Source organism: Xiphias gladius, chromosome 17 (genome assembly GCF_016859285.1).
Source record: "Xiphias gladius isolate SHS-SW01 ecotype Sanya breed wild chromosome 17, ASM1685928v1, whole genome shotgun sequence".
Lineage (NCBI taxonomy): Eukaryota > Metazoa > Chordata > Actinopteri > Istiophoriformes > Xiphiidae > Xiphias > Xiphias gladius.
The window spans coordinates 22,325,800-22,339,635 of record NC_053416.1 but is presented as its reverse complement, the minus strand read 5'-3'; the positions used below and the strand labels follow the sequence as shown (position 1 = coordinate 22,339,635).

Below are 13,836 nucleotides of genomic sequence, written 5' to 3'. Positions count from 1 at the left end.
ATAAACAAATCCAGCTAAATTTCTTGGTATATGCACACACATACTGTACGTACGCAATACCATCAGTCTTTTTTATGTGTGTATTTCTGTGTGTGTCAGTCCACCCACAAGCATTTGATGGGGATACAGGGAGCCATGAACAAAGGCATAAAGCATAATTAGTTTTGCAGCATTTGGGTTGGGTTTTTATCAGGGGATTTATTTCAACTTATGATCTCACGTCTACTATAGGTGACTTGACCCACCAGACCACCCACACACAGAGAGATGAAACTTTCTCTGTGGTCTGTCTGCGTGATTATTCTTCAGTTTCACAGGTGCTCTTTGCAAGATGTAGCCAGCCAAAGATCCATTATAAAGTCAAAGATTTTACATGTATCAAAAAAATAGTCATTGGTTTTGGGTCGGCCATATGGACAAAATCAAATTTTGCAATCATATCAATCTATATTTTTATTATAAAGTGACATTATTCAGTGAGTGACAAGTAGCTTTTAGATACTGTAGCTTAATCGATGGTGATGATGATGTGAAGAGGATGAAGGAGACTCCGCTAACACCGTCTTGATTGCATATAAAGGTTTATTACAAAGAAGTACAACGTCAAATCAAGCACTTGCAGGTCTGCTCGTGAGAGGGTGTGAAGCCAATGAACCACTCTGAAAATCAGCCTTGACCACCGACTCTTAAATAAGGCAGTTGTTTTCCTGAAAAACGTCACTAACATATGGGTTTACGTCCAAAGCATTTCCTCCTATTCAGACTGCAAGGCACCCTCTGAGGACCTTTGACCTAGGGCCTTTGACCTAGGGCCTCTATTTAAACACATAAATTCAGTTCTAAATATGTAACCATACACCTCAATACCACACAATTTTGAAAAAGAAAACTGCTTGTAATGTGGATATGATGATGAAGAATATGATAAGCAAGTTAGGGCAGATGTTATTGAGCTAAAACAGTCCATGAGCCCAGAATGTCACTGAACTGTAACACCACCTTAAACACCAGAAAAAGACAATATTTAAGATAAATAATGCTCATTTCTGTCTCATTAAGTCTAGCATCGCAATATCCATTATACTGTCAAATTCTATTATACCAAATATAAGAGAAGAAGTTCAGAAAATGAGAGACTTAGAATTAAGTTATCAAATTCAGGGAGACTAAGGGTAATTAGTCTCGGTCTAAGGAAAGGGTAATTAGTGTATGGGTAATTAGTCTAAGGATTTTTTCGTCAGACAATCATAAATGTCAAACAGCAGAAAACGCTAGGCACACTAGTGGCAAGGCTCTGGGGATGACAGTGTCAGTTGGTCCACCACTTTGGTCCAGACTGAAATATGTCAACAACTATTAGATACACTGCCATGAAATATTGTGCAGACATTCTTGGTTCCCAGATGTTGACTCGGAATGACCGCAGTTCTAGGTTTGGTTTCAGAAGTGGGGGGGTTATGCATGTAGACTGCAGTATTAATGAACGTAATACACTAATGACTTTTTTATGATGATTTATGATGGATATACTATATTTGCTTTTGCCCTTTACCTCCTTATGAGAATACTCACTACAAATAATAACATGCATAAATTATTTATTTACATATAGAAAAATGTGCAGAGAAGTTTGGAGTATTTTTAAAGCCCAGGGTAGTGTCTGCGGGTCTTAATCTAACACAGAAACGTGCCTAACCAAGATGATAAACCTGGTATATATTATACCTGCTAAACATCAGCATATCAATATTGTCACTGTGAGCATGTTGGCATGCTAATGTCAGCCTAATGAAGAGCCTCACAGAGCCACCAGCATGGTTGTAGTCTTGTTAATTGTTAGAAACAACAGTACTACACCTGTTTATCCAGTCCAGTTTATTTAAGCATGTGAAACCAAGATGACTGTCAAAAATAACTTCTCTTGATCCAAATGTGGATATAATGTAGATCAACTCCTATTGCTGCATCTGACTGAGCTCATAGCCCCTTCCCCTCTGTTCCAGATCTGGTAAGACCCTGAACATTGTGACCTCAGACTGACCCAGATAACTTTGATGCTGGTGGGCAACCCTCAGTACTCTCCCTGCCACCTGCTCCTGCATCGCTCCCATCTTCCCAACCACCATGGCTACGAGCAGTGCCCCTGGCTGTGAGAGGCTGGACCCCGACTCTGACAAACAGACCAGCAGTCTCACGAACATCATGGCTGCCATGACAACCAAAGACTCGGACAGCTCAGCTGCCAACATTATGAGGAATGGCAGGGCTCAGCAGGACAGGTCTCAGGCCAAGAAGACTCATCCATTGCGGCCTCACCTGACTGGAAGGAAGTTGTCGCTGCAGGAGAGAGGCACTTACCTGTCATCAGGCTCTGGAGGAGGCTATACACACATCTCCCCTCGTGTGGCTCGGAGGCCCACAGTGGAGTCTAAACGTGTGTCTATATCAGACTCTCAGGTGAGGAAGTACATTTTATACATTTTTTATTAAAACTGATAATCATGAAGTTGCTTAAATGACCTTCACTACACATGAAATTATAGATTTTCCATTTACAGTGAGACAGAGAGCAAAGAAAAATCAAAAAGCTAGAATCTTGCACCTAGAACGTTCTTTTATATTCAAATTTTTAACTACTAAACTACTACATTTTTCAACTACATTCCTCTGATTTGGAATTGCAGACATGAATTTCTGCAGTTGGGTGTGACCGGTGGCTACATAGCAGGGAGACACACAAACTGGGAGAATGCCGCTCCATGTTGCTTATGAGAGCAGTTGTCATAGCTTGATACAAGCAACATATTGCTCAGTATATTTGCATTATCAACAGAGGAAGAGGAGCCAGTAGGTCAGTGGAGAACTTGACAGGGAGAAGAAAGCGTGAGAAGGTGTAAGCACTAGTCTTCCATTAGCACATATCATCATCAAAACATGCCTCTGTGTATTAGTTAATTAAGGCATCATTATCCCAGCCTCTGTCATGGATGTGCAGCCTATACAGCACTCCGTGCTCTGCACTGTAAGCAGTTGTGTGTCGTAATGACATGTGAGAGCACTGTGTTCTACTGTTGTGACAAGAGCACTTTTGACTGTTTCATGAGACAGAAATTAAATGCATTCTGGCCAGCATTGTGCTGCTGGATACACCATAGAAGAAGTGAGGGGACTGAGCGTGGGAGCAGCTGAGGATTTGCCATGGTAACTTTGGTGACAGTTAACACCATTCCTAGTGTACTTTACACAGTAGTTTTAGATGTAGCCTGGTCAGGTTGTTACACAGTCACCTCTCATCCCATGGCCGGGTAAAGGCATTCCCCTTGCTGACTGCTGTACTGGAACCTTCACATGCCTGGTGCATTTCGGACATTTTTTAACTGCACATTCAGAAAAGAAATTCACAGTGTCAAACCTTTGAAACTACCTGCTTCATAGCCTGCTTACCAGGGTTTCAGGGAGGCAGGAGCAAGCTGACAAACCCACAATGGTGCACACACCAGATCAGAACTGGAGTTGCTCTGGATTCAGACTGTAGCCTTCAAATTAGATACATTCAGTGTGGATACACTTTAGTGGTGCATCTTTATATCAGCATATATTTCAACACTTACAAAGAATCAAAGCTTAGGAAATTAGGAAGTTGATAACACACTTATATTTTATGCTAAATATGAAGCTAAAGCCAGGAGATGGTCAGCCTAGCTTATCACACAGACTGGAATCATGGGGTGAAAGTTTGCCATCCTCTGTCCAAAGGTAACAAAATCCACCCGTAGCACCCCTGAAGCTCACTAACTGGCACATTATATCTCACTTGTTTAAGTAGTAGTAACTCCAGTTAGTCACTGCGTCCGGCCAATAAATAGTCCCCCAAATAACTCACTCACTCATATGCTAGTGCTAGTTGAGGCAAGCATGTGCTTCCTCCAGGCTATACTGCTCTTGGCCAGTCTCCAGGCTGCGCTACAGTTGAGTCCCAACCTCCTGAGGTCCTCCTGCGGTAGAGTTGTCCAGGTATTCCTGGGTTCCCTCAGTGTCTAGATCACCCTCAGGGTGGGTGCTCCCAGAGCAGTTTGGCAGGTTCCATGGGTGAATCGGACCTGGTAGTTTGGCCATCAGCTGCTACCTTTTTAGCCCTGATGACTACAAGCAGACATTTGAGACCCCATTGTACCAACTCAGGGCTTCTATCTTGTGCAGACAACTGGCATTGAAGGCATCAAGACATCTTTCCAGGTCCAACGACAGACCGAGTCTGGAGCCTACAGGAGGACAGACAGGACCAGGCTGCTGTACAGCCTCAATTTGGTAGAATGGCTCAGCTATCTATGCTTCTGTGGTTGATACTTGCTAAGGTGGTAGCGGTAAAATTGATACTCTCACATCCTGGTCTCATTCTGGAGTCAGATGTAATGCAGCTTCCCAGGTAGCAAAGGGGCTTAACGGGCTATACTTCTTGGTCAGTGATAGTTAGCAGTGAGGGGTTGTGGAGGAAGTCACTCGTGTACTGTACCTTGGTCTTATCCCCGTCGATCAAGAGGCCTAGAGGCTCGGTCTCCTCATTCATCACATCCAGTGTTAGTTAAACTACCCCCAGAATCTCATCCAGCTGTGCTACATAATCAGCATAGTCATCCACAGGCTTCAGTGTGGTTCATTATCCAGGTTGAGGCCCAGCTCCACTCTTGATCTCAGTGTTAGGGCACAGCTCCCCGTTGACGCTGACACAGAACCTGGTGTTGTTGTAGAGGAGCTTAAGCATGTCCACCAGAACTCTGGGGATGCCAAGGCTTATGAGTACCTTCCACAAGGCCTCTCTGTCCACAGATCCACAAAGGCTGTAAGCAGCGGTTGTTGGAACTCACTGCACTATTCACCCAGATTCTCCCACATGGCAGGATTCTGTCTTTAGTTGACCATCTGGGTGTTTAGTTGACCATCTATTCTGTACAAAAAGCCATCATTAGTGACCTTTAGAGGTGCTGGTAGGTGGATTTTGTTTTCTTTGGACAGAGCCAGGCTAGCTGTTTCACCCTGTTTCCTCTGTGCTATGCTAAGCTAACCAGCTACCGGTTGCAACTTCATATACTGTATAGTTTACAGACATGGGAGTGGTTTCAATCTTCTCATCTAACTCTCAGCAATAAAGTAGATAAATGTATTCCCCAAAATGTCAATATATTTAAAATTGTATATTTCTTTACAGTAATGATGATTGTCATTATTTGTATCACACAGAAAACATGCAGTTGAAAACGTATAAAACATATATCAGTCTGTTTGTTCTAACCCATGAAAACTAGTAGGAGTATCATGTGGGAATGGGTGACTCCTGAATTTCCATTATCCTCTCACTTTTTTTTCTAATTCAGAGACATTAAAAATGCATGACAACTGCCAGGATGTTGAACTCCTCTGAATTTAACAGACTGCTGCCTTAGACTCTCAGACCTGTCATTGTGTCCTTTCCTATCTGAAAATGGAGTTGGAGCTCTTGCACTGAACCATAAAAAGGATTCATGTTGGTTGTAGTTCCCTGTTCTCACTGGGTCTACAATATGGTACAGTGGAGAGAAAGCAACATTTATTTCTTGTACAAACATCAGTAATGACAGACATTACATGAGGCCTGAGAGGAATACATGCCAGGCAATGAACAGCAACATTTTCTCTTTTTTTTTGCCAACATGTTTTTTTTGTTTGCCTATGTGGAATTTCAGTTTGTCCCTCTCTGCAGTGTGGGCAGACAGAAGTTTTCGTGTATTTCAAAGTTCCTCAATATAACAGCAATTAATGCAATGGGAAAATGTATAAGAATGACTTAAACATACATGTTCTCATCCCCACCCTCCTAGACAATTTGGGAATTCCCACACTAAGCCACATGAGGAAATACTTTGTGTCTAGGTTATACTGTATAATGGTTTAACTAAAGCACAGAAGCCTCTTACTGCTATTGTTTTCTCTCTGTGTTGCAGGAATATCTTCTTTGAGTTCTCACTCCTGACTTTCTCATCGCATTTGTTATTGCGTTCTCTCACTCTGTTTTGTACACATGGTGTCTATAATTTTAAAGTAAGATGAACGTTATAACACAATGACTTCTCTGTTTTGCAGTTTAAGTTTAGGATCAAGAAAATCCAGAGAAAACTACCAAAAATGATTTGTGCTAAATGCATGCCTACATATTTGAGAGCATGGTTTTTTATGTAAAAATGGATTATCAAATCAAGTTTATTTATATAGCCATTATTCATAGGGATCCATAACACCCACATTATGGAACAATAAATGAAAATGATGCATGACTATGTTGATGAGTTAATTTTTGCACAGAAATGAGACCGTGGATTTTGTCCCCAATACTTACACTGGATGGTTAGAGTATTGTTGGGAACCCCTCTACATCCTCAGCAGGTATCTCGAGGTCAAAAGCGTATCGCCTTAGCCTTTACGCCTAGCCAGAGTGGAGCAGCGAAGACTGACTAGCCTTCAGCTGCAGGGCTCTGATCAGCCACAACCATCTTGAGCTTGGTGCAGATAGTTACTCCACATTGCTTGCAGGATGGATCTCCTACTTTGCTTCAGATCGTTAGGTTGTTTAGGGTTGGCAAGAGGTTGGCCACAGTGTGTAGACGGAAGGTCAACTTACCCTGGTCGGTACCCTTTACTTCCTTCCAGGACAGTGATCAATCGAGAACCTGATCCCACTGCATCCACTGTCCCTGGCTGGTGAGCCCTGCTGCTATTACGCGACGGTCCTCTTTTGCTGCCTCTCAGACCCTTTGCACCACGAGTCCTCTCTTGCCTTCAGCATTGGCCTTGATCCATTGCTGGTGTTATAGTTTCCAAGCCCCAACCATCCTTGACAGACCACCCCAACGATCTGATGTTTCCAAAGGAAACAAATGGAGGACATATTGTGAAGGGCTTTACAAGTCAAGAATTGTCATTCCAGTGTGATCAGATGGTTGCTGAGAGTGAGCAAATTATGATTAAATGCTGTACTGTACTGCAGTAATCTGTGAGGACTCTCAGGGTCAATTATGTCTTTTCATCTCTATGCAGATGAGTCTTCCTTCTATTTGTATTTATATTCACAGCCACTTTAAGTGGTTTTAAACTGCTATAAAACAATTTAATCCTGTGTTATCAGTAGCACCTTGTCATTATTATTACCCATTCACATTTACAGATCTGTCTATTTTTTTGAAAAGTCAACAAAGTGTTTTGCTTTTTATCTGTTATGTCTGATTATGTTAAAGCTAAGAGCAGAGGAGATTTCAAAATTAGTCACTTTGGCAAGCCATTGAACAACAGTGAGTGTTACTATTTGTTCATCTTCACAGTACATTAGCACAGTAAATGATGGGGTTATCTTTATTCTTGTCAAGTACAGCAGTAGCCGATTGTGGACACACATACAGAACAGATCTGCGTCTGTTACTTCAGTATTTCATCTATGGAAAAAAAAAAGTGAAATTAGGCAGTCTTTCCTGTTTTAGTTGATGCTCTGTTGTTGTGCCACAAGTCAGGTCTGCACATTTCTGCCATTTGCACCTGAACATATAAAACAAGACAGAATAAACCCACCTTCCTCTGCAATGGCTTAATTTTGCAGCAGTCATTATACCATTCTACCAAAATTGATTTTAATATGACAGAATGGGGAAATTGTTTTACACTTACAGGCTTTAAATATAATGAAACATAAGTTCCCTTTTTATCACATACTTCCTGAGGCAGACATGCACATTATTCATCATAAAAATGAAATGCATGGTCATTGGTTTTGAATGGCACAGTGGCAGTGATCCATTTGTTATGCACTGATATTGATCAGTTGTTGAGTAATGGACAGAGATGTGGAGAGTTTGGTGCAGATGGGAGAAATGGGTGTGTTACATACTGAGGGAAGATAGTGGGGCTGCACTGTTAATGTAAAGCAATAGTCTAATGTGATTTTATGACAGAAAAGCCCTCTAAAGATTTATTGTGGCCTGGTGGAGCATTTGAGTTTAATTTATGTGTGTGTGCATGTGACAGATGTATTTAAGGCTTTCTGCATGGCTCTCTTTATCCATCATTTCTATCAACTGCAGTGCAGTGCCCACTGAGCATGTGCCAGCAAGCTGTGAACTCAGTGGAAGTCCTCTCAGCAAATCCCTCCTATTGCCCTTTTGTTTGGATTCTCCTCATTTGCCTTTCCTTTTATCCTTCACCGCCCTATTTTTTCTTTACTCTTTTAAACAAATCATAGCAATTCTTTTCTGAGTTCCACTGCTTGCTTCACCTCACAAAGCCCCATCTGCTTTTCTATCTCTCACCCTTTGTCATAATCCCTGCCCACAGTACTTCACATCATCATACCCTACAGTTCATAACCCTCCTCACATCTCCTGCAGCACCAACTGTAATATTCAATACAAGCTACATAACCAGCATGTTACGTAACCCACTATATAGTGTCATATTTTCTAAAATACCTTGCCTGGTGGAGAGTGAGTTGGTTCGGTACTTTCACTCCTGCCACACTAGTCTGTTTCTTTTACATCTGTGTTCTCCTACCACCTCTCATCCTTTTAAACATGTTCCAGGATCAAGCCTCAGGCACTGGTCTGGCTCACACTAAGCCGCCACCCCCCCCAACTGTAATGAGAGAACCGCTCTCAATCCATTTTCTCCACAGCTCCATCCCCTTCTCTATCTCACTTAAATCACTGCTCACTTTCTGCTCATTGACTATGCTGTCTGTGCACCCGCACTCAGCCTACATCTGAAATTCTCCCCACCACCAAACTCTCCTCTCACCTCTCTCTTCCCCCTCCTCCCTGTCCTGCTGTGGTCTTCTCTCCTCTGCCGTGCCCCTGGCTGACTCTGTGCTGTCGTGGTGGTTGCTATGGAACTGCAAATCAGCCATTTAAGCAGTAGCACTCTAATGGATTTGCAGACAGTAAACAGCAACTACAGACTGCATCATTACCTACATCTCAGAAATAAATGACTTTCAACACACATACACACAGTGGGAACATTTTGCTCCTGTACCAACAACAGCCCTGTTTCTCTTTGCTTTAGATGATGCAAAGTATTATGTCCGGTGCTGATCATGTTTATGTTGATGATGTAGTTCCTCATGTCCCCACCTTTTGTCTTGCCCTTTACAGGACTGTATCCAGTTGAACCAGTATAAGCTGAAGAGTGAGATTGGAAAGGTGAGGTTCTCCTATTTCTGCCATTTACCTCTGTTAAATATCAAGTGGTTTGGGAAAATACCAGTAACTTAGGGAAGATTGGCCCTTTGTTCAGTTTACCTGTCGAGTGGGAAAATGGGCACCAAAATCATTCACAGCATTGAGTTGTGAGTTGTTTCTCTTATGTGACTTGCAGGTTGTTAAATTGTACAAGTATAATATCATATGATGTAGACAGGAAGGTTTGTTTTTGGACCTATTTAGGTGCACATCAATTACCCATCCACTATGTAGGGAGCCAAAGTCATGATGTTGTGCCCGGGCTAGCCTCTGTTCCACTAGCTTCTGTAACTCAACGCAGTCTCTCATTCAGCATATCTTTCATCAGTCTTTCTGAGGAAGTTAAGCACGTTCCTGGGTTTACTTTCCATATAAAAAGACAGATTGAAATCCACTGCAGCAGTTGCTTTTAGAGACTGAAACCTTTTTGTGATTTTACAAAGATAAACATTTACTTTGGTAGCAGAGGATAACTACAGCTGCTACGAAAAAGCTACAAGAACTGCAGCACAGGTACTTATGTCATCGTAACTTAATTTTGTACATATCCATAAAACTCACCAACACTCTCTTCTAAAGTGATTTTTTTTTTCAACTTTCTAGTTGTACTCTTTTGACACATGACTTCTAGCTCACAGTTCAAAAATGTTATTTCAAATTTTGTCCTAACATTTTCTGAATTGTTGGCTACAGCTACCTTTATAGCTGCTCAAGTTCTCCTTTTTTTTAAAAATATACTAATATCCTTCTATCAAACAAGACAGTTTACAGGCACTTAGAGGCTCTGTGAGGCAGTTCTTACACACAGCAATGCTCTTAGCTAAAAGCTAACGCCAGCCGGCTGACGTGCTCACAATGACAATGCAAACATGCTTATGTTTAGCAGGTGATGTTTGCAGCGTCCGTGATATTAGTTTAGCATGTTAGCGTCATAACATTTGCTAATTACCACTAAACACAAGGTACATCTGAAGTTGAAGGGTATGTCAACCTAATGGTGCTAGATGGTTTAAGTCAGAGGATCACCAATGTCATTAGGATTCATCCTTTGGGGACCGTGAGTGTTTTTACAGAATTTTATAGCACTCCTTCCAACAGACGTATTTCAATCTAGACTGAAGTGGTGGACAGACAGACCAACAGATCGACATTACCAGCCCACATGAAAATGTCCATGTGACAAAAACATTAGATTGGATATGGTAAAAAGTAATGAAATGAAAAGCAAAATGGCAAAATTCAAAGTGTGCATTATCAGTGTTTTGAAGGGCAGAATTGGTGTTGTGATCTACAACATTTCAAACGTTACAGAAGTCAGACTGAGCTGCAACATGTATCTTTTCTAAACCTGACAGCTCACCAGGTCGACTCAGGTTTTGCATTTTAAAACACAACACTCGGAGATAAATACTTTTGGGGTTAACATATGGGGTAATTCATTGTGGCAGCAACAGAGATGAAAACTGAAAAACTGGCATATTGAAAACAGGTGAAATGCACTCATTGTATGCAGCAGGGCCAGGCACATGCAAAAAGTGGTGTTTATGGATAGGCATTTTTAGCAAAAGGCATTTAAAGGGCTTATTAACAGTAGATACATTATTAGATATTAAAGTAGTAGATATTTAAGCGTGAAAAATGAGTATCAAACCATCTTTATTTTAAAACATAGACAGTGATAGGTAATGCTTGGACCATGTGTTGACTAAAGCCCACAAATACATCTCTTTCTGTCCTTAAGATAGAAGAAATTTTGTTCTAACGATTTTCAAACCCTGAGTCATTTATGAACAGCTAATGGCAATTCTAGCTGTCGAAGACATCAAAGGTGATATAACTCAGTTTATTTAATTAATATGAATGTTTGACCTACTTTTCAAGCAGTTACGAAAATTGTTTGCTCTTATCAAGAAGAAACCAGGGGGGAAAAAAGGACTATGATGGTAAGCACATATCCTGTGGTAGTGTGTGTGTAGGAGGAGCCATTCTGTGCTGTCAAAGAATAACAATGTGTTTTGTTTTTTTTTTTGAGTGGAAAGAGTGGTTCCTTGAAAACAATCTGTCGGCATGGCGCTGCTGTCTGTTCTCGAAGTATTGCTTTCGGAATCTCAATAAAATCCCTCACCAGTTCTGTTGAGGAACTACTTTGTGTTAATGCGTATGGAGCTCCAAAATCATACCAATATATATTGTGGAAAATATGAAACAATAACGTGAAATTATTTAGGAAATTACTAAAACACCATTCATTATTATAAAATGTAATTTCATCCTTTTTGTATGACTTCATCTCTATTTCATATTAAACATTATTTCAAACTGAGTTTTTTCAGAAGTCTTTTTCTGATTACACATTTCATACCATGTCTTGTCTATGGTGAAATAAAAATGATATCCAATAAAATTCTGTTATAAAAATGAATGACGATATAATATTTCATAATGATGAGTTGAGTTTTAAATGTGGAGCTGAACAACAAAATCTGGGTATAGGACTGAATTATCATTGAATCATGTGTTGTTGTGAACAGGAAGGTCCATATATAAATGATAAATCTCTTTGTTGTTGTATTGCAGGGCTCCTACGGTGTGGTCAAACTTGCCTATAATGAGGATGATGATAAACATTATGTAAGTCAAAGCAATCATTTTACATTTGAGCTTGTTTTCTGATTATCAACTGAGGTGCCGTCTCTCTGCAACACAGCCACAGCTCTCCTTTGACTTTTCATCCATTCTCTCTGCATCTATTGTCTAGACAGAGGAGCTTTACAGGATCTCGCCATGGCTATTGATTTTTTTTTTTTTTTTTTTTTTTTTTTTTTTCTTCCACCTTGTTGCTGAGAGTTCCTTCCACTCAAATTGCATCAGTTGCCTTGGAAGAAATGTGGAGATGAGAATGATTTCTTGATCCTCTTAAGGTGCATCCAGTACTTTATTATCTATTTTCAAAGCAGTCCTGCTGTTGATTTGTATATCAGGTTGCTGCTGAGGTTAGTTCATGAGGGAGACTCTGGATATGAATCGGCACACTGACATTAAGTCGTTTCAGATTTTCCATCAAGGTGATTTGTTCCCTCGACAACCTCAGCCCCTCCACATGTAAGCTGTTTTATATTTTAACATAGCTAAGCTGCCCTGTACAGTTACAACAGCCAAAGCGTTTGGATGAGTCATATAGGCTTAATCTGCCAGCTCTGGATGGGTTTAAGATATACTTTTGAACTGGAGCCAGTGGGAGCTCAGAGCTAAACACAACCTAATATTAAAAATGGGTGCTTCCAAAGGTGCTGATGCAGAAAGGTAAACAGGAGTTTATGTGAGGACAGACAAGGCCTATAAGACAAGTGGAATATTATAACATGGGAAGGCTTACATAAACATTCCCTCTGGGGTGGAATAATGACATGAAGCTTTATACAATGCCGACCTGCAGAGCTGGTCAGACATTCAGCAGTATACAACCCTTCCCTAAATTACAGTACGTCTATATACTACAAATTAGCAAAAACAAAAATGTGTTTTGTTGGAGCCTGTGTTGCAGTATGAGAGAATCCAAATGGAGCCTCAGAGAGTTCTTCTTTGCCAGAATGACGCAGCCTGAAGTCTGAGATTCTTGACATGAAAAATTTGGATTGAGATGTGCAATGCACCTAATTTTTTACCCCTGCACTCTTCCCCATCTGTCCCATCTAACATATACTAAGCTTTCATGTTTGCTGTGCATGTGTCTACATTTAGATTTCTAGTTTCCATTTTTGTTTCATGTTTTATATGGAAGTGTTCCTGTATTTGATGCTCATTGCTCACACAGACAGAAAATGTTACTTTCTGGGACAGACTGCAGGTTATTGCGGGCTGGCTCAAACAACAGACTCATCCGTAATAACACTGACAGGAATCAGGAGAGGAAGAGATGAGTAATGATGGCATGAAAGGGTGATCCTATTTCCTGGCAGTTTCACAAGGGTTTCACACAGAACGGATTGGATTTTTGCATGCAGAGCAGGACACACAGATACCATACACAGGAAAGATAATATTTAAACAGGTTCCCATAGGCTCTAGTACTTTACCTGTATTTATCTGCTTCCAATGAGCTTTAAAGTGTTGTTTTTTTTTAAATATATATATATATACATATATATTATAAAGTGATGAATGTTTGTGAAAATGAAATGACTGTTGTGAAATTATTTAGTTTGTACATAAAGTTGTATCACGTAATTGAGTTCTCTTCCTTGGTATCAACATAGAAAGGAAAACACTGACAATTTTATATGTTGTTATAGCAGCAGTGGTCTGCTTTAAAATTAATGGAAATGGCACAGTTTTTGACTCAGGATAAAAATAAAACGATGACTAATTCTTCCAAGTGTTATGTATTAACACAAAATTTTGTCCAAGTGAGTCTTGGAAACCAGGCTGTATAGTCCAACATATCTGCAGATTACTAAAGGTCTTTGAATCATGCATTTGTTTGTTGTGACGTCCTGTTTCGTGTAATTACCATGCTCACAACTTGACTGGCAGGCATTCAATTGTGACAACGCCATTTATCAGCCTAAGCCCCTAAGTTAAC

The 13,836-nt window shown here is 40.5% G+C and overlaps 1 protein-coding gene across 6 annotated transcripts in view; it reads left to right on the top strand.

Annotated features, from left to right (window-relative positions):
- Positions 1-13,836, top strand: part of camkk1a (calcium/calmodulin-dependent protein kinase kinase 1, alpha a) — a 91,131-nt gene that overhangs the window by 23,834 nt on the left and 53,461 nt on the right. For all 6 annotated transcript variants that reach the window (XM_040149895.1, XM_040149889.1, XM_040149893.1 and 3 more), the window contains exons 2-4: positions 2,004-2,457; positions 9,168-9,215; positions 11,832-11,885. In XM_040149895.1, coding sequence (XP_040005829.1) covers positions 2,125-2,457; positions 9,168-9,215; positions 11,832-11,885 — 435 coding nt within the window. In that variant the 5' untranslated portion in view covers positions 2,004-2,124. The remainder of the gene's footprint in view (positions 1-2,003; positions 2,458-9,167; positions 9,216-11,831; positions 11,886-13,836) is intronic.